General features: G+C 32.1%; 4 protein-coding genes across 6 annotated transcripts; 2 read left to right on the top strand and 2 right to left on the bottom strand.

Moving 5' to 3' along the window:
• The first annotated feature begins 505 nt into the window (after positions 1-505).
• Positions 506-8,794, top strand: ksr (kinase suppressor of ras). Its single transcript, XM_066303173.1, has 15 exons — positions 506-821; positions 1,624-1,776; positions 1,835-1,955; positions 2,012-2,335; positions 2,401-2,560; positions 2,929-3,077; positions 3,344-3,607; positions 3,691-3,818; positions 4,005-4,116; positions 4,355-4,599; positions 4,661-5,011; positions 5,267-5,400; positions 5,459-5,590; positions 5,646-5,775; positions 6,006-8,794. The coding sequence occupies exons 1-15, from the start codon at positions 672-674 to the stop codon at positions 6,156-6,158; spliced, it is 2,706 nt and encodes a 901-aa protein (XP_066159270.1). The 5' UTR covers positions 506-671; the 3' UTR covers positions 6,159-8,794.
• On the bottom strand, positions 8,789-17,299 carry C1GalTA (Glycoprotein-N-acetylgalactosamine 3-beta-galactosyltransferase 1). 2 transcript variants are annotated; one of them, XM_066303184.1, is made up of 9 exons: positions 17,151-17,299; positions 16,267-16,410; positions 15,462-15,616; positions 15,212-15,400; positions 14,009-14,147; positions 13,385-13,544; positions 13,106-13,327; positions 12,717-12,775; positions 8,789-12,660 (listed from the first exon to the last, which is right to left on the bottom strand). In XM_066303184.1, the coding sequence occupies exons 2-9, from the start codon at positions 16,290-16,292 to the stop codon at positions 12,588-12,590; spliced, it is 1,023 nt and encodes a 340-aa protein (XP_066159281.1). In that variant the 5' UTR covers positions 16,293-16,410; positions 17,151-17,299; the 3' UTR covers positions 8,789-12,587. The 2 variants fall into 2 exon arrangements, with proteins under 2 accessions (XP_066159281.1, XP_066159280.1); XM_066303183.1 differs by having other exon boundaries at positions 8,789-12,775; positions 17,151-17,298.
• A 99-nt stretch (positions 17,300-17,398) lies between these two features.
• On the top strand, positions 17,399-21,323 carry LOC136350976 (guanine nucleotide-binding protein G(o) subunit alpha-like). 2 transcript variants are annotated; one of them, XM_066303180.1, is made up of 7 exons: positions 17,399-17,788; positions 17,881-18,046; positions 18,396-18,580; positions 19,001-19,161; positions 19,216-19,459; positions 19,516-19,690; positions 19,749-21,323. In XM_066303180.1, exons 2-7 carry the CDS (start codon positions 17,923-17,925, stop codon positions 19,937-19,939), a joined length of 1,080 nt encoding a protein of 359 aa, XP_066159277.1. In that variant the 5' UTR covers positions 17,399-17,788; positions 17,881-17,922; the 3' UTR covers positions 19,940-21,323. The 2 variants fall into 2 exon arrangements, with proteins under 2 accessions (XP_066159277.1, XP_066159278.1); XM_066303181.1 differs by having other exon boundaries at positions 17,903-18,046.
• A 566-nt stretch (positions 21,324-21,889) lies between these two features.
• Syngr (synaptogyrin) lies at positions 21,890-26,709 on the bottom strand. Its single transcript, XM_066303190.1, has 5 exons — positions 26,459-26,709; positions 25,225-25,462; positions 24,662-24,801; positions 24,317-24,488; positions 21,890-23,955 (listed from the first exon to the last, which is right to left on the bottom strand). The coding sequence occupies exons 1-5, from the start codon at positions 26,558-26,560 to the stop codon at positions 23,924-23,926; spliced, it is 684 nt and encodes a 227-aa protein (XP_066159287.1). The 5' UTR covers positions 26,561-26,709; the 3' UTR covers positions 21,890-23,923.
• Between the last annotated feature and the right edge of the window lie 221 nt (positions 26,710-26,930).

Below are 26,930 nucleotides of genomic sequence, written 5' to 3' on the forward strand. Positions count from 1 at the left end.
TTTTTTACATTATTTTGCGCGATATTTTTTTAATCATCATTTGATGTTGGTACTTTTCCACTTCCGTAGAATGGTTTAATTAGAATTGTGATTTGACGCTGGGACGATACGCAACCACCTTCAACATTTTTTTTTTTGGCTTTTCTCGAATACCCTTTGACAATAGTACAACCCACTTAGGGAAGTCAACATATCTGTCAATAAAGAGCAATATAAATATATAAATTTATCCATGCTTCTCATGCTCACTATTCTTCAATCCTGTCATTTATGCCCAACCAGGGGTGGACACCCAATATCATATGTCCTTAATCCTTTATTGTAAAGTCCAATATATACATTCAAAAGTGGTAATGACGGCAACATCGCAAGAGGTAGCGAAACATTTGACATTAAATAGATTCCGTATTAATTTTAAAAGTTAGATAATCGCTTGTTGTCCTTTTTTAATACAAGGTAATAGAGCAGGATAAATAGGTTCTTACACCTTTGAAGTATAATCAGTCAAATCGAATATGGCGTTTGACAACCTAAAATATTAACAAAAACCATCAAAATCAACACACAGAAGCTGTTTGAAAAATCATTAAACTTTTGGTGATATGTAAATAAAATAGGCCCTATATGTAACTATTGTAAATATAGAGTTACAACAAACTGTGATACATGTGATGGCTAATGATACCGGTGAAGAAAACCTAAGGAAAGAGCTCGATATATTGCAATCAGTGATAGATGTATCAGCTACCACTTTAGTGGGGCTCAGGACACAATGCGCTACAAGTGCCGAATTAACTCGTCAGGAAATAAGAACTTTAGAGGTATCTAATATTTTAATAAACATTTATTTTGTATTGGGTCTCTATAGCTTTAATTGTCTTCCCTGTTGAAATTGTTAATGCCCTTGACATTGAGCCAACTTTCTCCCTTTGAGATGAGTTACTTCTAGTTACAAAGTGAGGCAGTGTTAAGCTCAATCAAAATTAGACCATGGAATATTTGAATTAAGAAGTAATAGGATGTAGAGGGTCTTTAAAGCACTAAAAATATGTCACTAGCCCCATATCTTTATATTTTACAGGATTTTGTACTACTCTGCAAATGGTTAATACACAATTCAACCTGCAGTTTTATAAAACAAATAATTCATCTGACTTTCATATTTCAAACTAAGCAGCAAATGGTGCTTCTAAAGGTGCTTTCAAAACTGTATGTTGGGGAACAAAAGTTTAGGCTTTTTTGATAATAAGGCATTAAGAAAAATTAGACTTCAGTCATGTCCATTTGAGCATTCATTCATTAATTTAATCCTTTCCCTTATGTCTGGAAAATATTATAAAAATGAAATTATTTAACACAGAATGTTCCTGTATTAATCAAATTTAATAGTAGAATTGTTTGGTTTACTTATTAAAATATTTTGTTATATCTTAGATTATAGCCTAAAGTTTATATCCTGTCTCCTACTTAAGCACCTTGATAATCTTCTTACACTTCACAAGTTTTAATGACATATAAAGGTATTCTCAAATTACCTAGTCACTTCTGAACTAAACTAATATTAAAAAATCATATTTTCATATCTTTACAAATATTACTTGTTCCTAAACATTTTTTTTTTAGGGGAAATTGATAAAACTCTTTTCACAACAATTAGTGGCAAAATCTAAGTTGAAAAACGGCATTGGAATCTGCATGCCAGATCTTAAGCAGTGGCTCCAAATTGTTGGTTTAGAAACAAGCTCTATTACTGCAATTTGCCAAAAAATATCATCAGTAAGAATAGTCAGTATGTTAGATTATGCTGAAATAAATAAGATTTATATTCGTATAGGTGGAGGAACTGCAAGAAAAAACTGAACATGAATTGAAAACCTTATTAACTGATAAAAATGCTGGTCCTGAAGAGTTGTGCAGACTCTTCAGGGCTTTGCATAACTTAAAGAAATACACAGGTACTCCATTTTTCATATATATTAACTTCAGGTTTGAAACATTATGGGTGTTACAGATATCCTGAAAAGAGGAGATCAAACAAGTCAAGAAACCCAAGACACTAATTTATCATGGGACTCTTGGGATAGGAATTATGTAAAAATAAAACATGGCCTCTCTCCAAGAGCAACTAGATCACGTGCCACTCGAGCTTCAGTTCCATCAGAAGAAAACCTCTTTAACAACAATCACAAAGCCAGTGCTACTATCGCAGCTAGTCCGTCTGTATCCAGTATCAATTCTTTAAATGCTAGCAGTATGGTTTTGGTTGGCCCACCTCTTACTCCTCCAGGTTATAACACTTCAAATGTTTTTAGTCCACCCAAAGAAAGAGGGAAAGGTAAAATCAATTGCTGTAACAGGTGACATGTGTAATAATTTGTTTGCAAAAAATGTCTTTGACAGAGAAAAAGTTTCCTACAACACCTCCAGCCAAAAGAAAACAGCTAATTAACAATTCGACAGCTTTGTTGACCGATACATTCCCATTGACAAAAAGTAAGTCACATGAGTCTCAGCTTGCAGATACAAAAAGCAAGAATAATGGTGATTTGGATAATATCAAGTAAGTTTGAAAAAGGTTTTATTTTCATTATCTGTTTGTGTTTAAACAAGTTTGTAAATAGCCCTGCTGTGATTATTTTATTTTTATAGGAGATAAAAGATACAAAAAGGAAAATACGATTTTTATTCTAATTTATTAGCACTCAGAAATCAATGTAAAAATGGCCATTGAGTCAAATCAAATAAATATAAATATTTAATGCTTTACTTTTCATTTTCATAGATTGCTCTAAATTCATGTTGAAAGAAATTTAAGAGTTAAACATGTTTATAAATTGGACAAAGATTTCAAAGTTCAGGAAGTTATTAGACAAAAACTAGAATTAAAACTTTAGTGCTCATTTAATATATTTTATTTTATTCACACAGTGAAACCAGAAATTCGGTTCGTCGAGGAAGACTACCTACTGAACCTGGTCCTGAAACCATGGGTTTTACCAGTCCTGTGTTTGCTAGTCCCATTAAATCTCCTCCTTATAATTCTATTGGAAATGACAGCGACGATTCAAGTTATAAATGTAAGTTTCAGTAAGAGTGTGAGAACAGTATATATAGACCTTCATACACCCTATACAAATAAAATCTGGAAACTGGGGAGACCTAGTATAAGTCAAATTTTCAAAAAATTAAAAATTTTTACTGGTAAAATACTTTATGGTCACTCAATCAGTTAATTAACTAGACTTTTTCACACTAACATTTCCGCACTGTATATGACCAATAATAGGTTTTTAAGTACCATAAATAAGCGTCGTAAAATATACAAAAACCTATTTTTCGACAGCAATGCGACTTCAAGTACCGAAGTCTCCCCAAACCCCACCTATCAAGGTGGGAATGGCGCATCAAATTGCGCATAGATTTACCAAAAAGTTTAAACTCAACGGTTTCTGTGGCATGTGTGGACAGAGGATTTTTGGCAAAGCTCTTAAGTGCAGTGAGTGCAAGTACGTCTGTCACCGAGAGTGTCAGGAAAAAGTTCCACCGTCGTGTGGTTTACCTCCCGGGTATTTGACAGCATTTATTCAGAATTTTGAAGGCACTCAAGGTAGGATTTTGGTATGCCCCATTTGTATGTCCCCCTTTTGAGATAAAGAAAGACACTAATGTTACATGACTCGTGTCTTATAGGATCTATTAGCTACTCTCCAAACAGTGGCCAAAAGAAAAGAAACAGTATTGTGACCTCACTAAATCGTGTGGGACACAGAAAAGGATCTCATCCTTCGACGGCCTTTAATAATACAGGTGGTGTTCAAGTAAGTAGCCTTGCCTCTTTTATGTTTAAAAATAACATATTTCACTGGACGAGAACACAAATTTACCTGCCTTTTGGCAGTTCGATTATGACTAGCATTGTGATAATAAATTAGGTACTTCGTCACCTTGTGAAATAAATAATTGTTACTTTGGGTTGATATTGATTCTCTGTGTAACCTCCACAGCCGCCTGATAGTAGTTCAAATACATCAAGTTGTAATAGTTCTACACCGTCAAGTCCGGCTGTGCACAATTCGACTACGCCTCATGGAAGTCAAAAGCAATTTCATTTTCCTGGTAAGTCTAGATATTTTGTTGCTCCTACATTCTTTAAAGTCATTGTATTGTGACCAAGTAAAATACTAGAGTTTTCCATATTTTAAACTAGTGAGGCAATTAACTTATTTTTTCGACTCACTTTTATTAGTTTTAGTAGACTTTATTTTCTAAGTCTTCTACTTGTTATATAGGTATAGTATAAACTATTTTATATTTTATTGCGTACAAGAAACTAAACGACAAACCTATTTTATAGATATTATGCATTCCGAACCGATTAAAGAAGTTACCCTCGAAACTCATCCTTTGCCTGCACTTTCTTCCCCTCGTCACAAACTAGTAAGTAGTCAACTGTCCAGAGAGAGCGATAAAACCGTATCCCAAGCCTCCAACAGCACAAGTTCGGACTCGGTCCGAACTCCTGTGCGTTTAGACTCTCAGGACAGCCAAGTTTCCGACACGGATACCCTGACTGATGCCCATATGGCTAGGCAAAATAGTGTACGTTATTATCGGTGTTTTATTTAAATTAGAAATGTAGCTTATTAAGTATAACCTGCAGCTCTCCTTAAAAGAATGGGATATACCCTATGATGAGTTGAAGTTTTTCAAAGAAGTAGGAACCGGTCGGTTTGGAACAGTGTATCGAGGGTTTTGGCATGGAGATGTGGCGATTAAACATTTAAACGTCAAAGATGATAAAACTTTAGAGCAATTTAAAATGGAGGTGGCAATTTTTCGCAAGACCCGACATGAGAATTTGATACTTTTTATGGGGGCCTGCATGAAACCTCCCAAATTAGCCATCGTTACGAGTTTTAGCAAAGGAAATACATTGTATACTCACATTCATTTGAGGAAAGATAAGTTCAATATTAACAGGACGACGACGATGGCCCAGCAAATTTGTCAGGTTAGTTAGTGTTTAATAATAAAGTCTTGCGCACTGAACGTAAAAACTTCATAGTAATTTTTATTATTTTGGTTGATTAAGTTATATTTTAGTTTATGGGGACGTATAGGTCCAAAAATGTATTACTATTCCTTACGCTTTACTAACAGAGTTAATATACCATTTCGTTCATAATTCAATATCATTCAAGCATGACAATTTTTTCAACTGCACTTATATATAATATATTTAATATTTATCAATTTTTCTTTGCAGGGCATGGGGTACTTGCATGCGAAAGGAATAGTTCACAAGGACCTCAAAACAAAAAATATATTTTTAGAAAATGGAAAAGTTGTGATAACAGACTTCGGTCTTTTTAGTGTAACGAAACTATGCTTTGGTCATAGGTAATTTATTTACAGTCGACAAGGAAAAATGATAAAAATTCATCATGTTTTAACATAGGATCGAAAGCTTAAGCATTCCTCCTGGATGGCTGTGTTACTTAGCTCCTGAAATGATGCGTGCGTTGGATGCGCATCGATTTCACGAAAAGGAATTACCATTTAGTAGGTCATCAGACGTGTACGCTTTTGGGTAAGATTAATGTGGAATTTATTAGGTTGAAACTCTTGACAATTATGATTTTCAGTACGGTATGGTATGAATTATTATGCGGAGAATGGCCCTTTAAAAATCAATTGCCAGAAGCCGTAATTTGGCAAGTAGGTAGGGGAATTAAACAGCCTCTTGCTAACCTACAAGCGTCTGCGGAAGTAAAAGTAAGAGTGCATTTTATTTTATTAATATTTAGGAAAGGAGTTTGGTGCTACGGATACTCGTCTGTGGCAAAATCGAAATACCTCGTAAATTCAAATTATTAATGTGCTCTCAATTTTACTATTAAACTTTCTGTTCTCTATTTCATGGAAGTTAGCTGTTCGTTGAAGTTGAGAGACTATTAATAATATTCCTCTAAACGAGGCAAAACTATTATATTGCTACCTTTCAGGATATTCTCATGCTCTGTTGGCAGTTCAGAGAAGAGAAACGGCCGGATTTCCAAAAATTATCCGATATTTTAGGAAAGTTACCGAAAAAGAAATTGGAGAGAAGTCCTTCGCACCCAGTACATTTGAGCAGATCTGCTGAATCCGTATTCTAAATTAGCATATAGGTTGTTGATTTTGAAGTGCCCCCGTTTATAGGTTCGGTCCCATCGTTGTAAATATTAGATCAAGGCAAGTTTTACATGGTGGATACTTTAAACGGGAACCGTAGTAAATATGGATAGCATTACTGTATATAAAACATATTTCCGAGGCCGCTTTTTAAAGAAATGTAAAAAAAAATCTATTGTTAAAATTTAAAAGAAACACTGAGCACAATACACAGGATGATTCATAAATTACGACCTAAATTAAAAATCCTGTATCCTTCGTTAAAAGGGTGTTTCATCTAATTTGTTTTGCTCAGAATCCTCATTAAAAGATAAAGGGTGACTAACTTGAAAAAATATTTTTATATTTTTATATAAGTATTTTTTTATATTTTTAAAACAGAGTGTAATAATTTGAAATTTGCCATATGTCAAAGCTGTTGCCAGCTGGATATGTATTCTATGTGCTCGGGTGCCGTGTGTTTTCAGAACCATTGTTAAACAAAATCAGAGTTTCAGCTTTGTTAACTCTACATTACTTCGTCAATGTATGGCTAAGACAGATTTCGAAACTTCCCTGTGGCGAAATTCAAAACTGCGACAGACGAGGATAATTGCTATAGAAATGATTTTTTTTTTTAATGACATAACTGTGGCAATAAAACAGTGGCACAACACTATTCTAGTGCATTTCCACCACTGGTCCGCATAAATTTTGCGAAAAGGCTTTAGACATGGGAACATGTTTGGCTGAATTGATGTGATAAATTTCAAAGTACATATATGATTGTCTGGTTTTAAAGATATAAAGAAATAAAATGCAACAACACTATGTGTCTGTTTAACGAGGCGTCCTAGCGTAAAACTTAACCAATAATACGAGGTTTAACCTTGTGTCACTCTTTGTCCATCGCTATATATTATATTTATTTCTATTTCGTGATTTTAATGATAGAAAGGTCTTGTCTGATCTGTATATAATGTCGTGAACACAAGTTTAACTCACATTCGTTATAAATTAGACATATTTCCTTTTTGGTATCCACCTAATGTAAGTGACAAAAGGGATTGTTCTACTTGATAACGGGGAATCAAGTAGCATTAAGACAACATTCCTCGACTTATTTTTTAAAGGAGAGTCATCACAAATGAGTGAGACGTCACATTTGTTTGTCCCCAGCGTTTAGTGTATATTGTGATAATAGCCGCTTAGTGTCGTTTTGACATATCTTGCAAAAAATTGGTATGTAATATTGTTTGAAAACTGCAATTGTTCCACATTCAAACAATCAATATATTCCTTGAGCAATTATCGACAAGTAAGTAATATTTATTTCATACTGTACAGGAGACTACAGGGGACACCGATAGATATAATCAATTATTATTTGAAATTGCAGGACTTCAATATGGCAGACAAAAGCAATGTGTGTTTCTCTAACATATGATGGAACCGCGTAATACAGTCGCAAAGGTCAATTAAATTGCCACATTGAGTGCGAGTTGGTGAGAAAGTCTGCATTCGCTATATCCTCGCCATAACGTGCTAAAAAAAACATTCATAGTAAATCGCAATATACTTATGTATTTATTTAACGCGATTTGGGTTATATCGACACATTTAGCAAATAGATGAATTTAATTCCTAGAAATCGATAGATAAATGATTTATTTCTTGTGTGTGTGAGCCATTATTCTTCAAAAAAGGTAAAAGAAAATTTGAACGGTCCTCCTCAAAAGTAGGGAACACATTTTTAATAAAGAGAATTGTTCCGATTAAGTCTGTAATTCCGAAATTTAATTATTTTGTCCAATTTATTACTATATTAAGATATTTAATAATCGAATTTAGAATACTTTATATGTACGACTTCATTAGTAAGTCTTCTATTTTATTGAGAAATTTTTCCACATTAATTGTGAAAGTTTTTTTGAAACTGGAAATTATCACTTTTTATAAACGCAGATTATTTTAACCTCAGACAAATGTTCTGCATTCAATTTCTTAGCATTTGCTGTTAATTTGATAAAAGGTTATGAATAGATAAAAAGAACTAGTCGTTTATTTCCTCTTGACACAATAATTTATGGTATTTATCACTATTAAAGAAGTGCTCGTGTTAAATTATAAACATTAACTATAGCTTATTTTCATATTTTCCAAAAACAAATCTAACTAGAATGTTTAAATGTGGAATAACGCCTGAACGTATTACCATGAAATTGTCTACTCAAGCATAGGCATAGTTTTTTACTTTTATGGAAGGTTAAATCTTTCAACTATTGTACCAAGAGTGCAGTGTTGAAGGTATAGAATAATACTAAGTAATTGAAAAAAAAATGCTTTTCTTATTCACTAATCAGCTGTATCTACCACTGTAAATATTTGTAAATAATTGGTCCGTCTCGCTGCTGAGTCAGCATAATGTAAATATGTTGCGGAACTATTAAAGAGGCATTCCTAAAGTTTTCTTCGAACTCTAGTCAATTTTGTCGAGAAAATATTTAAGCGAAGTCGACCCAAGTTGGATAGCGTGGATCGTTGCTGCTTATTTTTCAATTCTAACTTATTCACATCCTTTAAGTCGATGTACAAATCAATAGACTAGGGTGAAAACGAAATAAAAATATACAAATTCCAATTAGTCCTTTATTGCGTTAATACTATAACACATTGCCATAAAAAGGAACCTGATTTATCATTTTTTCAATTTCCCCTAAAAATACGCAACATTGACCACGGTGTTTTCTGACAACGAATTTATTGATTCCCAGTTGTAACGCAGTATTCGGAAACAATAAACAAATTAGGGGACGTAGAAAATTAAACCAAACCCGTACTAGACTTTTATTGTCTTAAAATAATAGATTGCTTTCAATAAACATGAATGAGACAAACATATAATGATTTTTAATAATTATGTACCTCTGTTTACAATTTTTTTGTTTAATTGCAAAGCGATGAATTACGAAATCTTCTCTCCTGTTTTATTTCCCTCAAATCCTATTTCCAAGATCATCTGCTTCTCAATTAAATAAAAAATATATATATATTTCCAAACCACATAAAACAACCTAAATTATAGAGAAATTAAAGAATATTTTACACAAATTAGTAAACAAGCCTGGAGTACGAGAACTTATTTTTTTTTTAATATCATTCGGTTCATGTTGTTTAATACGCGAAGTTTTGTCTTTGGTTACTATCATAGTTCTTCTGCCTAAACATCGCCTATAGGGTTGACAACTATGTCTCCAATTTGATGACTAGCATAAACTTAATATTCACAGTAATTAATTAATTAACTTAAAGAAAATACATACGGTACTTTCATTTCAAAAATCGCCGCCTTCATTATACCTTTTCGCGAAGAAATCTATTATCGTAAGGTAGCTTGACGGGAAAATGAAAGATGCAATTCCCATTATACGAAATGTATTCTCCACCAATATTCCATTTTTCCATATCTCAATATATTTTTAATATACAGGGTGTCCCATAAGTGTTTCATTAAACAATGTTTATCTAAATTTCTTTACAAAAAGACGAAGTTAAAACAGCTACTTTGAAATCGAAGGCACTGTATGTATGGAAATCAGTCTATAATACAGTAGTAATAGATTGGATCTAATTATTAACCTTTTCGTGGATTATCAAATTTCAAAAATATTTAACAGATTTTTTAATGTTTTAGAATTCAAACAATACAGGAAATTCAATGCGTTTTACTAATTATACAGCGTGTTTGGTAAATGCTAAAGGAAACTGAGCAGGATTGTAAAATAGATTATTCTGAATCAATTTAACCAAATTTAGTTATATACAAAGAGATACCGTTCTCGAGATATTTACGATTTTTTATTTTCCAATTGTTCAGTATAATTAGTATATTTTCGATGCTTTCAAATAAATTGAAACAGTCAACATTATTAAATTTAGACATTTTGCCTTTATGAAGGTTGGTAGTACACATCTCATAACAATTTCCCTCAAATTACTATTATCTACATGAAATAGTCAGCTTATTGTACGTCAGCATCACTTTAAGATCAAAACAACTTGATTTAAAAATCGAAATAAGGAATAAAAATTATTTGCGCCCTAATAATCCAAACTACTATATAACTTCCTTGTTAAAGAGTCTATCTAACAGAAATAATAACATTTGTCTCTATGTAATTATTCAAGTATACAGAGGTTATTGGAAGAGATACCCTTGAATGTACGGCGAAATATGATCTTTCAACATGGTGGGTCTCATGTTCATTACCACCGAAAAGTAACACAATATTTAAATGGAACGTTTGCTGGTCGATGGATTGGCAGGAATGGTCCCATTTTATGGCCTCCTAGGTCTCCCGATTTGAGACCTCTCGATTTCTTTGTGTGAGGATGTATGAAATAACTAGTGTATCAAGTGGAAGGTTATAATAAAACTCATCTTATTACTAGAATTCTTCAAGCGAGTGATATCCTTAAAAATGAAATGCGAGTTGATATAACAAGAACTCACATTAGAATTAGAGCTCGCAAATGCGTTAAAAACAACGGTTTAAACATAAATATTACTAATTTTTAGATTTGTTGGCAGTTATTATGTTTTGATTGATTTTTATTCTTCCTAATATAGCGTTTGATTTAACGACACTATTATTATTTTATTCTGATGGTATATCTCGAGAACGGTTACACTCTATATATTACTAAATTTCGTTAAATCGATTCAGAATGACATTTTTTGCAATCCCGCTCAGTTATTTCTACCGACTACCAAACACCTTGTATAATAACTTACAATTGGATGATCTAAAATAGGGTCAGACAAGGTTTTATTCATGTAAAAGACACATAATTTGTAGAAGTATAAATGGGATGTGCCGAAATAAGCCATGGGCTTCTTAATTTTTAATGTGATTTTAACTGTACTGTAGAGATATTAGAGACTATTTGGCAAGGATATGAAAATACATACAGACGTATATAAAATGAAAAGTTACGAATATATATAGGGTCGTTCATCCAACCCGTTCATTAACTTTATTAGGATCTAAAAGAGATATAAATTTGAAAGTAAGTTAACTTCGACGTGTACTATTTTTTTATAGAATGTTCTAATTGAAAAAGTAGACTTCAGCGAGTTCAAAAATGTGATTGTTAACTCAATTTTGGATACTCTGTGCAACACTAAGGTAAATAAATAGCAAAAGTGTAAATTCAAAGCTCTTTACTGATATTCTGCAAAATATGAAGATTATGTCTTTAATAACTGCGGAGATATGTAGGTAATTTGGAAGGCTAAGTAGAGGAGATTATACAGAAAATGTGTATGAAATATTAGACTGAACCTAAAAAGAAAATAATTTGCTGGGAGTACCGTTTATAAGAAGCAAGTTGATAGCTATTTCCGGTTAAACCGAAAGTGACAGGAATTTGTAAATATTTAAAAAAATAGTAGACGTAGAAGTTAACTTAATTTCAAATTTTCAAATTCGTATCACTTTTAAATCTCGGTAAGATACTTTTAATAAATGGGTTGGGTGAATAACGCTGTATGGATAAATTTTGCAATAACGTGATGTTTCCTTAATCACTACTATATGGCAAGATCTTTATATGTTCATTTGGCTAAAAATGACTAGGAGTGAAAGCTCTGAATTCGAAATAACATATAAATATAATAAAGACATATACACTTATAGAGGAGCGTCCAAATTCGATGAAATTTAGAAGTTTCTCAACATCTGGAGAACATATTACATTTCCTGAAGTCGATTTTGCATTTTTTCGACGTTCAAGCAGTCATGATTTCAAATCAAACTGTTCCTGAAGATATGCAGAAGTTGGCAACATTGAAGTTTGATCAATTTTTTGAGTTGAAATTGGAATGTTTGGCATGGCATATTTTCCTCACTATGGCTCATAAAACAAACTTGAGGCTTCTACAGTAATGACATTAAATGTAGTGGACATTTTAGAATTATTTTATTAACAATGTCCACGCCATTTAATTCAAAAAATTTAATTTTAAAAATCAGCATTGTCACGTAAACTTACCGGCTGAGGTTCAAATGAGGTAAAGTGAACTTTCAAAGATTATTTACAATTGTCAAACAAACTTAAGTTTTTTACTTAAATTGTTAGGGGTAACTAATCTAATACTGATAAATCTATGACCACCTAATTGTTACCTCCCGCACAAGAAAGTCCTTATGCTGCAGAAAGCCAGACCGACATGGACCTCTTGGATTTTATTGTAATTTACATTCCATCTCTGTTTAACTATATTTTATCCTCATTTAATATATTTTTCCCAGAATAATAGCTAACAAAAAAAACTGCCGGACTCCTTCGTTCCTATGCAGAAACATTTCTCACGTGGATAAAGTTTACGAAAACGACGAAATTGAGAAAAGTTACGGCTAAAAAGACGAATATCAACTAGGCTGAACTCTATTATCACTGTTTAGGGAGATTCTTTTTTCTCTGCCCATTGAGAGGGCACATTCACTTGAAATGATATACCGTAAGGCCTTAAATGGTAAATTAAATATTCTAGGACGTACATTTGGTTTGGAGTCACGTAGTGGAACGATACTGCATTGTCTGAACAGCATTCCATACCCTATATGAACATAAATGTATAGCAATGCAGATTAATATGTGGAGCTTCTCCTGATGATTAAATAAACATTACGGTTCTTACTTGAAAAACTAAGAACTTCATAACTTGTTGGTTAAATCATTAATTAGGAGAAAGACCTTATATGGGCAACTGTACCTAAAGATAATTTTTATGGAAAATACCCAAGTTTTGCGTGTGGTTAACAAGGAATAGTGCCCAAGTAACTAACTACATATCAAACGGGTATCATAGCTTTTATTTCTGTGTTTCCATAAATATTAGCCCCTTGATAAAATTGCTAGAACTTTAGAAAATTTGGAATTCACTTACCTCTTTATTTTCATAATAAATGTACTGCCAATACCAGAAACTCTTTGAAACATGACCAGGAATTAGATGATGTTCAGGAACGAAGGGGAAAAATCTTCCACGCCCTAAAGAGTCTCTGGAATCCCCTGCTGTCACATTTACTGCCTCCATACATCGACCCAACTCCACGTCTTCGGCGCCATTGTCACTTTTTGAGCAACCCGAAGCATTTTTGAGCCCAACCTAAATATGTTAAAAATAATATTCGTCAAAGATTTCTAGAGAAAGTTGATGATGTACCTCAACAAATCGTTTTAAAGCTTCCTTACTCAGTACATAACCAGCCCCACCGCTCATATACCCTTGTTTTACATAAGGCTTAAACCGACAACCGAAATATATTGATTGGTTCGAACTATATGGCATCAGCATGTATCTTAAATTTTCTAATATCACATACCTACAAAAAACATAAAAATGTTTGTTAGAACATACAATTTTGTTCATTCTTTTATAACTTTTTTAACTCAAACTGTACATACCGTTTGTTGTGCTCTGAGTAAAAAAAAAAACGTTGGGTGATGCCATACTCAGGATGAGAGTAGAAGATAGGGGTAAGATGAGTTAGTGGTTTTAATTAAGAAAGGAGGTTTTGATTATGGAGGGGGGGGGGGGGCTACAGATACGTTTTGGCAGGCCAACGATGATGATGTAATTAAAAAGACACCCTTCAATGGTGCCACACTTAAGATGTAGCGACGGTAGATGGATGTGTGATTTAAATTAAAAGAGGAGGTTCTGATTGTAGTTTTAAGGTTTGCAGGTAAGTTTACCGATTAGTATACACATTTTACAGGAGTGCAGTTGCAACCACCTTGTATTGTCACATATTATAAACTTAAACACTGACTAAGAAGCACTTACGTATCATCATCTGCTTTAAGGAACCAATCAGCTTTATCAAAATAATGCTTATAGACATATTCGAAGGCCCGTTTTGTTTTGCCCCATAAATACTTTCGGCCTTCGTTTATGGGGAGAGCTATGGAGGGTAACGATGGATCTGAAATATAAAATTATTGGTAAAGTTTGAAAAGGTAAGGATAATCAAGGTAAATGCGCCTCATTACAGCATTAAAGAAAAAGACTCGGATCGATCGAGCAAACAGTAAATTTTATGTATTTATAATAAATATACAGGGTACATATTGAAAATTGAACGTTTTTGACCATGGGTTTATTAGCATTTTTTAATTATTTTGCAAACTAATATACTACTATCGCCTCCTGAAATATATCCTTGATGATATGTTACTCTGTATACTATCTGCTATATTTTATGGTTTAACTTGTTTTTTGGCTATTAATTGTTGGGGTTCTTTTTATTTGAAAAAATGTCCTGTCCTCAAACCTTTTTCTGTCAATATTGTAATGAAAATCTTGATAAATTAGATCAAAGTTTCGTACATAAGTCAATGTATTTACAAACATTGCAATGGTAACTTTGGAACTAATGATTTTTAAAACATTCAGGTGATTGAATAACACTAATAAAACAAAACTGAACAGCGATTTATATAATTTAAGGCAAACAGGATGTGAAATTTAAGTATTGTTCCTTTTCATTTTCAAACATTTTAGATAAACGGGTGTATGGAATAAACCATGATGAACCCACACAGGCAAAATACAACTGCAAATTTAATTAAATTGGGAATGACCTAAATTGTTGTTGTATGACGATATTTCAATTGATAGCATTTGTAAGATTGCTACCTACGACAATATAATTTTACTTTAAATATCCCAAAATACTCACATATAAATTTAAACACCGTAATTTCGCATTTGAAATCTAAAACGATTCGTAATATAACTGAATAATAATTTTTCATGCAAACAGTACCACGCAAAATGTATTATTTAATGTACTGCAGAGAGATTGTGGATAAAACTGTAGATAACCAGACTGTGGAAAGGAAGTGGCCATTATTGTTTGGAAGATAGTTGAAAAAAATAAGTGTAGAGATACCTTTCGTGTTATTCGGCATTAACTCTATATTACCTTAAATTTTCTTTTGTCGAAAAACTTTTTAAAATTAAATAGTGCTGTTACTATTAATTTACCTTCTTTTGAACTCATGAACAATAATACATTACATCTCTTCCCCCAAGTATTCTTAACATGTTTCGCCTTTTTCTCGTGATTACTAGGCCCAGTCATAATCCAGCACAGCACTTTCACACCATTATAGAGCTTATCAGCTACAGAACTGTCTTCCAGTAAATGAAATTCTTCATCTTTAGAATGTATTCCTAGAGAGATTATGACGATCATAGATAAATATAGACTTCAATATTATGTTGAACTAATAACCTGGATCAATAGTTGGGCCTGCTACAAACTCCATTTCATAGCTGCTATGAGGGTCCGAAAATGTGATTTGCTGTGATAATGCAACATAAGCTACCGTGAATCCTATTGCTAGGCCAGATAATAATGTTAGGATGCAGTGTTTGTTTAGTGATTGCCTGAAATTATGATATAAGGATGTGTAATATCCACGTTTACGTTCAGGGTATCCCACGAGAGGTGATTCTATATTTCTTCTTCAAAACGGCAAGAGATACAAATGGTTATTTACCCAACTAGTGCGCAAAGCCACACTTTAACGTACGTTGATTGCCGTTGACCGAACGATGAGAAAGTTTTCCCTTACTACCTGGGAAAGTAGATGAGGAGTGGGTTGGTTCTCCCATCCAAACAGTTTAAATTTGATTACCCTGTAGAGGATCACCTCTCATATGCTACCCTATACTTACACCCAAATACAGGAGATATATAACTTTGATGTATACAGTAGATTAATATAGATCTAGAACCTTTGAAAACCACAGTACAAAAGTATTATTAGATATTTTAATAATTATGACAATAAAGGACATATCATTTCCTTAGAATATGTAACATAAAAACTACTTTAACTTCAGGGGATGACTTATTGTAATCACAAAACATAACTGTTAGCATAATCTTATGCTCATATTACATGTTGTATAAACCCAGTATAACAAGTTTCGATAGAACTGATAAATTTATATATCCATTACAACTGAAGATAAATACTATCTATCCCTAATATTCAATTAAAATTAATTCCTACAGAAATAAGTCTACTTACCATTTATACATCCTTATTTGTCTCATATCAAATTGTTCCTAACTGAAACTATTTTATATCACCCATATGACCATTGTTAAAAATACTTCTGGGTGTAATACAATTAGTCCACATTACAGCTAATGGCTTAAATGTCTGCACAGCCTTAAACAGTAATTTTTAGTTAAATAAACATTAAATATTGTTTACGACTGCTTTTTTATACATACATACATACATACAAAATGCAAATATTAAAAATATTTAATTTAAATTATTAAAAAAGAAAGAAAAACTATATAGTAGATAAACTTAACGATATCAAAGAATTTACAGCACACTTATTTGCAGATCTACACACATGAGTGATTTAATCATTTAAACCATAATTAGTCCAAAAATAAGTCAGATATAAAAGCTTATTCTTATGTTTTGATACAGTAGGCATTTAAGAACTGGTGATTTGGAACGGTTCAAGATAGCTCACAATTTGGCAAATAATTTTATGCAAACTGCACAGATCTGATATCACCCTTCCCTTCAGATGCAAGAATCATTCTTGCTCTAAACAAATTTTTTAGTTTTATGAGTGCACATTAGGATTCAAGCCAGTCAATTAAATTAAATCCTTGACTTCCCTTAAAAAATGTTTGGTAGTTTTTCGAAATGGCTGAAGGATGAATTATTGGAGGCAGTAGCATAGGTGCTACTACCCCCAATAATTAAGGACAAATTTAATTTCATAGTTAATTTTTAAGTTTATTGATTGATATAATTATCGTTGGACTATAGACACGTTTAGTATAAAAATAAATAAAGATAATTACACTAAAATAAAACAAAAAACACACAAATTTACGTAGGGGAAAAATATTTAGAATAACATAATTATTATAGGTACTTACAGCACAACTCCAGCAATTTCATTAGATAACTAAAAATTCATTATTATTTCCCCTGATAATGATTTAATTAATTAATAATTAAACTTCTTCCTATTTCAATCCAATTCACTCCGCAATATTTTTGTTATTTTTCATTCCTTCCCCTCCTTTCTATTTTCATTATTATCCCCTCTTCCTAATCTCCCTTCTCCAAATTAATTTTTACTCCCCCAGATATCAAATCCTACGTTCCAAGCTAGCGAGAAAATATGATCGACGGCAACGTCGCGGTTACAATTTTGGTTTAGTTGTAACTGTAAAATTTAAGTTTAGGTAGTTTAATAGTGACGTCAAAGATAAATTCAAGGAAAAATTTTAAGTCAGAAAATTAAAATAAACAGTTAAATAAGTAAAAAAAGATTTAGTTTTATTTTAATTTAATTGTTAAGGAAGTTTAACTTCTTAACCTCAAATTGTCAATGTCACTTGCCATCAAACTTTTTGGTTTTTATTTACTAACAAATTATTTGCTAACAACATTCATTTTCTCCTAATTTTTACGCAGTTTAATCTAGAAATTTATTATTTTTCGATCAGATTATAAATAATAACTCTTGGTTTTAATCTGTTTATGAATTTTGTTTAAATAAACTCTTCTTGTAAGTAATACTGCTTGACAACAAAAATGACCTTGAAGTCCCTTTAAACTGTTAAAAGCCCTCAAAAAATAATTCTATCCACGTTTTTCTAGTTAATTGACTGTCTTTGGGCAGCAAATCGGGATGTGCTTGACATGGGTGCATGTCTAACGTTGGAACGTGAAGAGGGAAAAGCAAAGAGACGAAGTGAGGAAATTGACAGGCAACTAGGGGAATTTGCTCGACAGCAGAGTAATGTTATTAAAATCTTACTTTTGGGTGAGTAGTACTGTAGTATCACAGAACACATGTGAAAATTCATTTTAACATGCTAGCAAGACATGGGCTTGTAGATTGATATAATAAAAGGTGATTGTAAAAAGAAATTTCAAGAAAACTTCAAAATATCAGCGGCATATTTTCAACAAATTCATCAGATTTAATCTATTTGTCAATACATTGATAAAGGAAGTATGACTACTTTAACTTTCAAATTTTCAGAATGTAGTTAAAATGTCTAGTGAAGGTATTATTTACAATTGACCATGAATTACTGTATATACCTTTAATTTTTTAAGATCATTATTATTTGTGGAATTTGTTCCTATTAGTATATTCTCAAACTTAGGTGCTGGAGAAAGTGGGAAAAGTACCCTAGTAAAACAAATGAAAATAATTCACGCTGATGGATTCACCCACTCAGAACTGAACAGTTTCCGTCCAACAGTATTAGACAATCTTCTATCTTCTATGAAATATGTTCTTGCTGGAATGGGTCTCCTTCGAATTAATTTGGAACACACCCGAAACAAGGTAAAAATCAAGACAACTAATTTCTTTATATAAAGAGTATTATTATTAAGTAAGTATTGAGTGATTGTATTGATAGCTAAATAAGCAGTTGTGTATCATAAACTATTGATACCAATGTTTGGAGATAATTCTTTGTATATCTGTGCTTGTATATCTTAAACTTGACTATCAACATTGCAATAATAATCATATTACAGCATAAAGCTTAGAACGTCCTCGTTATCCTGTGCAATGTGCTTTAATATCCATATATAAATAAAAACTGAGGTTGCTCCATAATACTTTAGACAAAAATTATGCGATCTGAGCTGCTAATGATATTTTTATCTCTCACAATAAATATTTTACACCCATTTAAAAGTAGGATAAAATAAAATGAGTACATTGTGCCTTAGGAAATAACGAATAGTTTTTCTGTAGACTCACGCCAAGAACGTTTTGATGGCCGACAGCTGTTTTGATATGAGCTTCTCAGTCTTACCAGATGTTGCAGCCTCATTACAAGCCCTATGGTCAGATAGGGGGGTCAGATTAGCAGTAGCAAGGGGATATGAGTACGAGTTAAATGATTCAGCATTATAGTAAGAAATTCGTTGATTGTTATGCAATTATTGACAACTGCACCGTATCTACAGTTTATTTGAAAACATGGAACGAATCTGTGATCCGAAATACGTGCCAAACCCTACAGATGTTTTACGGGCGAGAGTTAGAACTCAAGGTATCATAGAAACGCAGTTTCGCATCCAAGATATGATCATTAACATGTATGATGTCGGCGGACAAAGATCTCAAAGGCGAAAGTGGATTTATTGCTTCGACGACGTTAAGGCTGTATTATTTGTTATTTCGTTGAGCGGATATGATATGACTCTTCTTGTAAGTGTTCTCTTCATCTTCCAGAGATTTGAGCATTAGAATGGGTGTTCTTGTAGGAAGATCCTACCGTTAACCGAATGGAAGAAAGTCTGAATTTATTTGGGCAAATTGTCAACAACCCGTTTTTCCGGGACGCCTCATTTGTATTGTTTATGAATAAATTTGATCTTTTCAGGGAAAAGATTTTATACTCAAATAGGCATTTGCGGATGTATTTTCCAGATTATAAAGGTAAATTTTTCTATTTTTAATAAGAACAAAGTTTATGTGGATTTTTATGTTATTTCAGGGCCAGATAGGGATGTTGATAGGGGCGCTTTATTCATTCAGCATAAATTTATACTGAAGAACGGTGATTCACGGAAGGTGTTGTATCCGCATTTTTGCACTGCCACCGATACTGCCAATGTGCAAGTTGTCTTTCAGTCTGTGATGGAAATGGTTATTTCCGCTAATTTAGGACAAGTAACACTTTTATAGTGAAATTTCATACAAAATTACAGTTTGTTCTCTGGTAAGTTTGTTTCTATATTTCTTGCCAAAACGTTTTTATAATGTAAGTGATTTTTTTTATAAACTACTGGTGAAAAATCAGCATAATGCCAATTTTTTAACACAATTTCATTCATGTGCATTAAAGGATCGTGACACTTTTGCACTTTGTCTCAACAGTAAATTTTGCTTATCCACGCAGATCTAACAGGTAAATGGCTATAGCGAAATAGCATTACCTGCTAAATTCGTTGGTTCATGTAGTGGTGATAGAAAACAGGATTTTCTACTTCTTAGTATTGGGTTTTATTTTTTTTATTGTTGGTATTAAAATGACCATTAAAATAATCATTAAAGTATCATTATTCCCAATAACTGAAATTTTTGGTAAAAATTGACATTGAGCGGACGATTTCGACAGCAATTTGGTATTAGCATTTTTTTACTTTAGATGTTTCTTATTTAAAAAGGATCTCACATGTTACTATTACATATAAAAGATCTCTAAACCTCTATAATCTCTCATGATACTTTTAATTGTATAAGAAAAATTTTATTAGTTCCTAAAAGGTCCAATTTAATGCATCGTTGTTTATTTTGAAAGAAATGCTTATTGCTTTAATTAGTCTAATAATCAATACGAATTTGATTTATTAAGCATTTTATACATGTAGTAAGTGGTTACAAAGTTTCAATTAGGTATTTAAACAAGCAAATTTAGTATTATCGTTTGGTTCCTTTTTACTGTTATCACGACTTTATGTTCGTGTGAAATCTGCAAATTCTTCTAGCTGTTGGTGAAATTAGCGTTTTGGAAGAATGCAATATTGTATTATTTACTTTTCTGGTGTTGAATGTTGCCAAACTGGATACTGAAACATAAACATACTTCGGTACATTAGAATGCAGAATTGTAATTTTAAAACTCGGGTTGTGATTGGAATATAGTTTTTTCTGCACAAGAGTTGAAAATAGTTTCTACAGTTGGACAAAAATTTACACTAAAAGTTTAATGTTAATAAAATGAGAAAAAAAGAATTTTAACGAATACATCAAATACTGAGTTATTATTTTTTTAGATTATATAAAATTTAAAAAAAAATCACTGTTGCTTTTCAACTTTCGTATCGGTTCAGAATGTTAGCGGAGAAGGAATTTCCGGTTATCCTCCGAAATATTCATTAAAATTTCAGTTCGGTGGATAAAAGCGCCTATCTTTTCTAGTTTTAATATTGCATTTATTTAAGTTATTTCCTCGTACTAGATTTTAAAGATCTCTCGCTTGTGTTCGAAAAAATTATTGCCAAAATTAGCGATAGGTAAGTAAAAAATGTAGTTTTTTAAGACTGGTCATAAACTCTATTATTATTATTATTATAAAAATATTAGGGAAAGTAGCCTCGCTATTGTGCAATTAGTTGATCTACAGGGGAATTCGCACGCAATGCACACAAAATTCAATGTGAACAAAAAATAAAATGGTGTCGCTTTAGTGTGACTTGAATATTTTGAAAATGATGTGGCTTGCAGCAGATTACGTCATATAATTCGATTAGATTCGGTTTATTGCCTTGCGAATCGCCCTGCAGTTTTGGTTCTATTATTAGTTGAATACTTAATATATGATCTGTGATAAAGCTCTGTACATGTTGGGGCGTTTATCACACGAATGTGAGTTATTCACGTTTGTGCATTATTGATTAATGTGTTTACATTTTTTATAAGTAGGTGAAATGAATTACCGTAAGGATTTTATAAATAAGTGCTTTTTTAAGAATATTTGTCTTTTTTTCGTTACGATTGAATAACTAAAATGAATTGCTTCTTCTTACAATAGTCGTCGGTATAGGGTAGTCTAAATTTGATGGGACCCACCTCTACAGTAGTTGTTTCTCTAATATTTATACTTAATGATTATTGAGTAAATGAGACAAAATATTAATTTTAAACATTTATTGGTAACTCATCATTAATTATTATTACACAATATATTATGTCATTATTTCTAAACGGAGAACAACTAACGTAACTAAAAAATAAATAATACGAGTAGTTGGAAATTCTATTTGCACTGAAGACAACTAATAAATACCTTAAATAATGACCTAGACAAATTAAAGCTTAAAATTCTTTCAATTCAAGTCTTCCTTATTGCTGGGAACATTCTTATGCATCTAAACTAGTATTTGCACAGACAGTAAAGTTTTTTAAACTACATAACACCATCTACTAATTTATCCAGTACAATATCAATTCTGGAAAATAGTTTCTATAATCGTAGTCAACTGTTTCTCTACTTTAATGCTATAGAAAAATAAAAACTGAAATCTTTATTGTCCCTAAAACTTCACTACAAAAATATTTCTGTTTTGCAGATATGTTTTGAACTCAAAATTTTAAGTTTAAATTTGGAAAATGTACGCAAATGATTTGTTAAACTCATAAGAATAAAAAGACATGGATTCTTAGATTGTTAATCTTATAATTCACAGAGGCGTATCTGATTTAAAGTACCCTATTACACACTGACTGACGTAAAATTACGAATCTTAACTGTATATGCATAGTTGAAGGGGTTCAAGGAGGGATATATCTGTTTATTTTTCTTTTTGTTGGATGCAGATTAAATTTTAATTGAAATACCGAATAGAGTCATTCAAACCCTTGCAACGCAAAAATGTCAAGAATTTTTCTATATTCAAGAGATTATAACATTTAAAATATGTAATAAATGATTGGTATCGTCTACCTTCTACCATACTCAAATTTCAAGAAAATAATCATGTTATTTGTCTTCTCGGACACATCACTGAAATATCTTATCCTTACTAAAAATGAAAACTAGATAAAAGATTCCGGGTATAAAAGTAATCTAATTTTCAAAAACCACCAGGTTTGGCAGATATAATTATAATAGCTCCACTTCATCGGAAAGGAAACATAAACTAATATGGCCAGAATTAAATTAATGTTACCAACTAAAATATGCCGAACGCAGTCTTTTCGTCGGTATATGCTCGAAAGTGTGTTTAAAAATCACAAATGCAAATCACAACTTAAGATTTTAAAGAAATGTTTTCTTTAAACTAACACCGTGCTATAAAACGTATATAATTTTGATACATTGAGGTTAGCATTCGATTCTTTGTGAATATCAAAACCCACATAATATTGCACCATCAACAACGTGCAATATGAACAATTATATTTCTAAAGGTATTTCCGCGATGTTATGAATTACGATGAGACAAGTTTAAATATAAAACGATAAACCTTTTCTAGTTAAGACTCTTTTACCCGAGCTTACAATTTACAGCACTGAATATAGCAATGGTGGATAACCTTAGCAATTTGACCTATTTGTTTGCACATTGTATTTATACAATGCATTAACTGCAAAGAAAAAAATGTACTTCGAATAGGTTAGGTAATATTCATGAATCTGTATGAACCAATGACATCAGTTCATACCAACAAGTTTTGTTGATATATCAAACAATTCAAAATGCACTATTACGTGGGTTTCCTGCTTGCTTCAGTGCAGACTGCTTGAATACTGAACTCAGTAATAAGGATTATGAAAAGCACCTTTACAATACAATCTATTAAAAGCTGATATTCCTCTAGATTTTACTTTTTAAACATACACTGTACATTGAACAACACTATATAAATATCTTTTCAACACTTTGGGCTCGCTGAATAGAAAATTAGGTTGTTAAAAACCTTAAGTATTACACGATAAACGCGTTATGGGGAATAATTCTATTCACTGTTATGCTATGGTAAAATAATGGTTAAAAATTACGCAAAATGAACAATCCGTTGATGCGTACGCTGAAGTACGCTCATTCTCTTTAAGTACAATGAAATACTCGAAGTTGAGCCAATAGTACTTCACAAAACTTCATCCATAAGGATTTTTTCGGGTGTCTGAACAGATAGCCTTTAATACTGACTAGCTGAGGTTCTTTAGTAAGTAGGTGCCTGAAATTCTGACGGACCTAAAATCGATATTCTATGAAAACATTGCAAAATTAGAACATTGAGATGTTTTGAGAGTTGACGTAGACACTAAGAATTTGAAAGAAGGAATTAGAAATGCCGAAAAAACTTCCATATAAAGTTCAAAAATTGTCAATTTTCATTGCAAAAATGAACATAAATTATATGAAAATTACAATGTCTTAAAAGTGTCCTTTTAGAGTTTTAATTTTACTATAAAAGGCCGGTAAGTTTTGAAGTAATTTTCTCTATATGTGATCTATTTTCAAAAGATTCCAAAACTAGTATAAATAAATATTTGCTCTTTTTTAATTTTTGTTTAAAAAGAGTAAACCTAAAGATTTTAGGGTTAATAGTTACCTCTTGGATTAGGGCCAGCGGAAAAGGGAGGTTCTTGATAGTGCTGATCAGTATCAGGCCCCCCAGGATAAGAAGGATATGCCGTTTGCATATTATCAGACTCAAAATTGCTAGCGAAAGCGGCATCGGCACCTTGTTTGAATCTTTGGAAGGCCAAGAATGCGCTCGCGGCCTATTTAATAATATAAGACATTGTTAAGTGGAAAAATGTTTCTTAATTGGTATTTTACTATAACTTATTTAATATTCACGTAAAAAGCTACCAAACACTTTCAGAAAACTCACCACAGAATGCAATAAAAATTACATGAGACAACCCAACATTTTGTTTTACCATGAACTTACCCAAGCAAAAATTGAAAAGAAAGAAAACGCTATAGCAGCTCTAACGTTGCTAATCCCAATTCCAGAAGGTGGATTGTCAGCTTTAGCCCACTGGTCACACAAATACCAAAAGCCAACAAAGTACAGGAAAGCCCAAAAGCCTAAAAAAATTTTGCTTAATTTATACGCTATTTTCAGTTAAAGGTTAACGAAGACTTGTTATTAACGAAATATCAGTGTCGACATCCACATAATGATATTTCTATGATTCGGAAATGTTTCTGTGCATATTTTATGAACTCGAAACGTTATTGTAAGTAATAGTTATTTGTGTGTTTTATATAGGGGCCATGCAAACGCCCATAAATATAGATTTGATCAATTGGGGAAAAATATGCACGTTTTACTTATCCCTATTAAATCTAGCAAAAACCAACTAGAGCCGTACTAAAAAGTAAAGTGAATGTTGTCATTTATTATCATAAATATATTGGAAATATATCATCTACATTTTTTCTGACTAGCACCATCAGTACCTTAGAGATACCTCTCAGATATCTTAGGGCTCACAGTTAAATACTTACCAGAAAATCCAAGATCAGCCAAAACATAATGTTTCCGAGTTTTTACAGAAGACATTTGCTCAAAAAGGTATTCACCCACTAGAAACCCCATACTAGCCAAGAAAGCTATTACACTTATCCCCACACCATAGTTGCAAGCATTTGTGTCACCGTTGTACAGGCATGTCAACTTTTTGTTTGGTCCCATAGGTTGCCATCCTTGGGAAGAAATGCAACTAAAGACTATAATGGCAAACAGCTGAAACAGAATGCATTTTGTTGGAACAGAAATATTTTTACTTTCAAAAACCTCAAAAATTTATTTGTTGCAACTCAATAGATGTGAAATTTTTGAGCGTATTTTAGTGTTGCAAAATTAATTTTTCATGGTACAGAGACTGACAGACTAAGATTTTTAAAGCAGATAAGTCAATAATATCAATTAGAGTTAGTTCAAGGCATTAAAGGAATTAATGGTGATTTACATAAATCTGTGAAATTTAATTATTAGATTCATTGCTCAAGGTCAACATTTTCCATTTATGGTTTATTTAACAATAAAATGCAATGATGTGAAAAAAAATCTTAAAAATATCCCAATGGAGTCTGAGGGTTGTATAATTAATTTGAATCAGTTATTCTTCCCTCTATCACTTTACCATAATTATACACTAATAATTATTTATTAAAGCATTACAGATGGAATTACAAAGAAATAATTTTCTATTATTGACGGCACATCCTACACAAATCATTGTTGAAACTCTGGGTCATGAGTTAATTTTATTATATACCTAACTGTTCAACAAATCTTCACACAAGTTCTATTGCCTCTAATTTGAGTAATGTTAGTCCAGATTTTGACGCAATATAGATAACAAGAGTACGACTATAAAAGTTTTTGTATATAGATATTTAATCAGGGCGAGATGGGGACCTTCCTTCAACACCAAATATTTATTTTACACGTTTGCATACAGGGGCAATAAAATAATAGGGAGCTTAATAGTTCTGATACAATACGAAATACCTTTTTAAAGATGAATTAAAATCGCAATATCTAGCTCAGTTCTTGAGATCGATATAAGAAAATTGCCAAAAAATTGTGCACATGGGATTGACCTACATGGGATTTTTGAAAAATCAATACAACCCTCTTCACCTACTGTTACTGTTGATTATAAAGAAACTTGCGTAGAATAAAATCTTTTGGATTGAAATGACAAAGGAAAATTTAAGGGATTATAAAGCTTACCCAACAAATGGCTCGTAAAATAACTGTAGGTCTTTGGGCAAAGGAAATAGGATCAAAAGCACCCCCGGCTTTGCCACCACCGTACGCTCCGACACCCTCCATGTTTTGGTTTTGACAATCTGACTGCTGACTGCGACTGCACCGCGTTAGTCAAGTGAAAACTTGGAAACATTAATTTCTGTATTATATTAATTAATTAGACCAAATCGATGTAAAAAATATTTTAAAATGTAGAAAGTCCTAGAATTATTAATGTTTCAAAATTAATTAAATTACAGGCAAATGTATTAATCCAATCATTGTTTATACAATGAAAATAAGAATCTTTTGGATTCGTATCGTCACCCACCAGTGGCACAGGAAGTGAAATTTAAAACATTTTTTTAGTCGCTCCTTTTAAATTTCGAAAACTTACAAAACCAAACGATACGATGTGATAAGTTTTTCTTAGGCCACTTTGTACAGTTTGCTT

Source organism: Euwallacea fornicatus, chromosome 4 (assembly GCF_040115645.1).
Source record: "Euwallacea fornicatus isolate EFF26 chromosome 4, ASM4011564v1, whole genome shotgun sequence".
NCBI classification, from domain to species: Eukaryota; Metazoa; Arthropoda; class Insecta; order Coleoptera; family Curculionidae; genus Euwallacea; species Euwallacea fornicatus.

Excerpts from the sequence above, each read along its gene's own strand:
- ksr (XM_066303173.1), top strand. The coding sequence starts at position 672 with ATGGCTAATGATACCGGTGAAGAAAACCTAAGGAAAGAGCTCGATATA. Across the intron at positions 1,956-2,011 it reads TAACTTAAAGAAATACACAG|ATATCCTGAAAAGAGGAGAT; the intron begins GTACTCCATTTT and ends TGGGTGTTACAG. Across the intron at positions 3,608-3,690 it reads GAATTTTGAAGGCACTCAAG|GATCTATTAGCTACTCTCCA; the intron begins GTAGGATTTTGG and ends CGTGTCTTATAG.
- C1GalTA (XM_066303183.1), bottom strand. The coding sequence starts at position 16,292 with ATGAGACAAATAAGGATGTATAAATG. Across the intron at positions 15,401-15,461 it reads AGGCCCAACTATTGATCCAG|GAATACATTCTAAAGATGAA; the intron begins GTTATTAGTTCA and ends TAATCTCTCTAG. Across the intron at positions 14,148-15,211 it reads GTTCATGAGTTCAAAAGAAG|ATCCATCGTTACCCTCCATA; the intron begins GTAAATTAATAG and ends TTTATATTTCAG.
- LOC136350976 (XM_066303180.1), top strand. The coding sequence starts at position 17,923 with ATGGGTGCATGTCTAACGTTGGAACGTGAAGAGGGAAAAGCAAAGAGA. Across the intron at positions 19,162-19,215 it reads TTAAATGATTCAGCATTATA|TTTATTTGAAAACATGGAAC; the intron begins GTAAGAAATTCG and ends CCGTATCTACAG. Across the intron at positions 19,460-19,515 it reads GATATGATATGACTCTTCTT|GAAGATCCTACCGTTAACCG; the intron begins GTAAGTGTTCTC and ends GTGTTCTTGTAG.
- Syngr (XM_066303190.1), bottom strand. The coding sequence starts at position 26,560 with ATGGAGGGTGTCGGAGCGTACGGTGGTGGCAAAGCCGGGGGTGCTTTT. Across the intron at positions 25,463-26,458 it reads TTTTACGAGCCATTTGTTGG|CTGTTTGCCATTATAGTCTT; the intron begins GTAAGCTTTATA and ends ATTCTGTTTCAG. Across the intron at positions 23,956-24,316 it reads CGCTGGCCCTAATCCAAGAG|GTCCGTCAGAATTTCAGGCA; the intron begins GTAACTATTAAC and ends TATCGATTTTAG.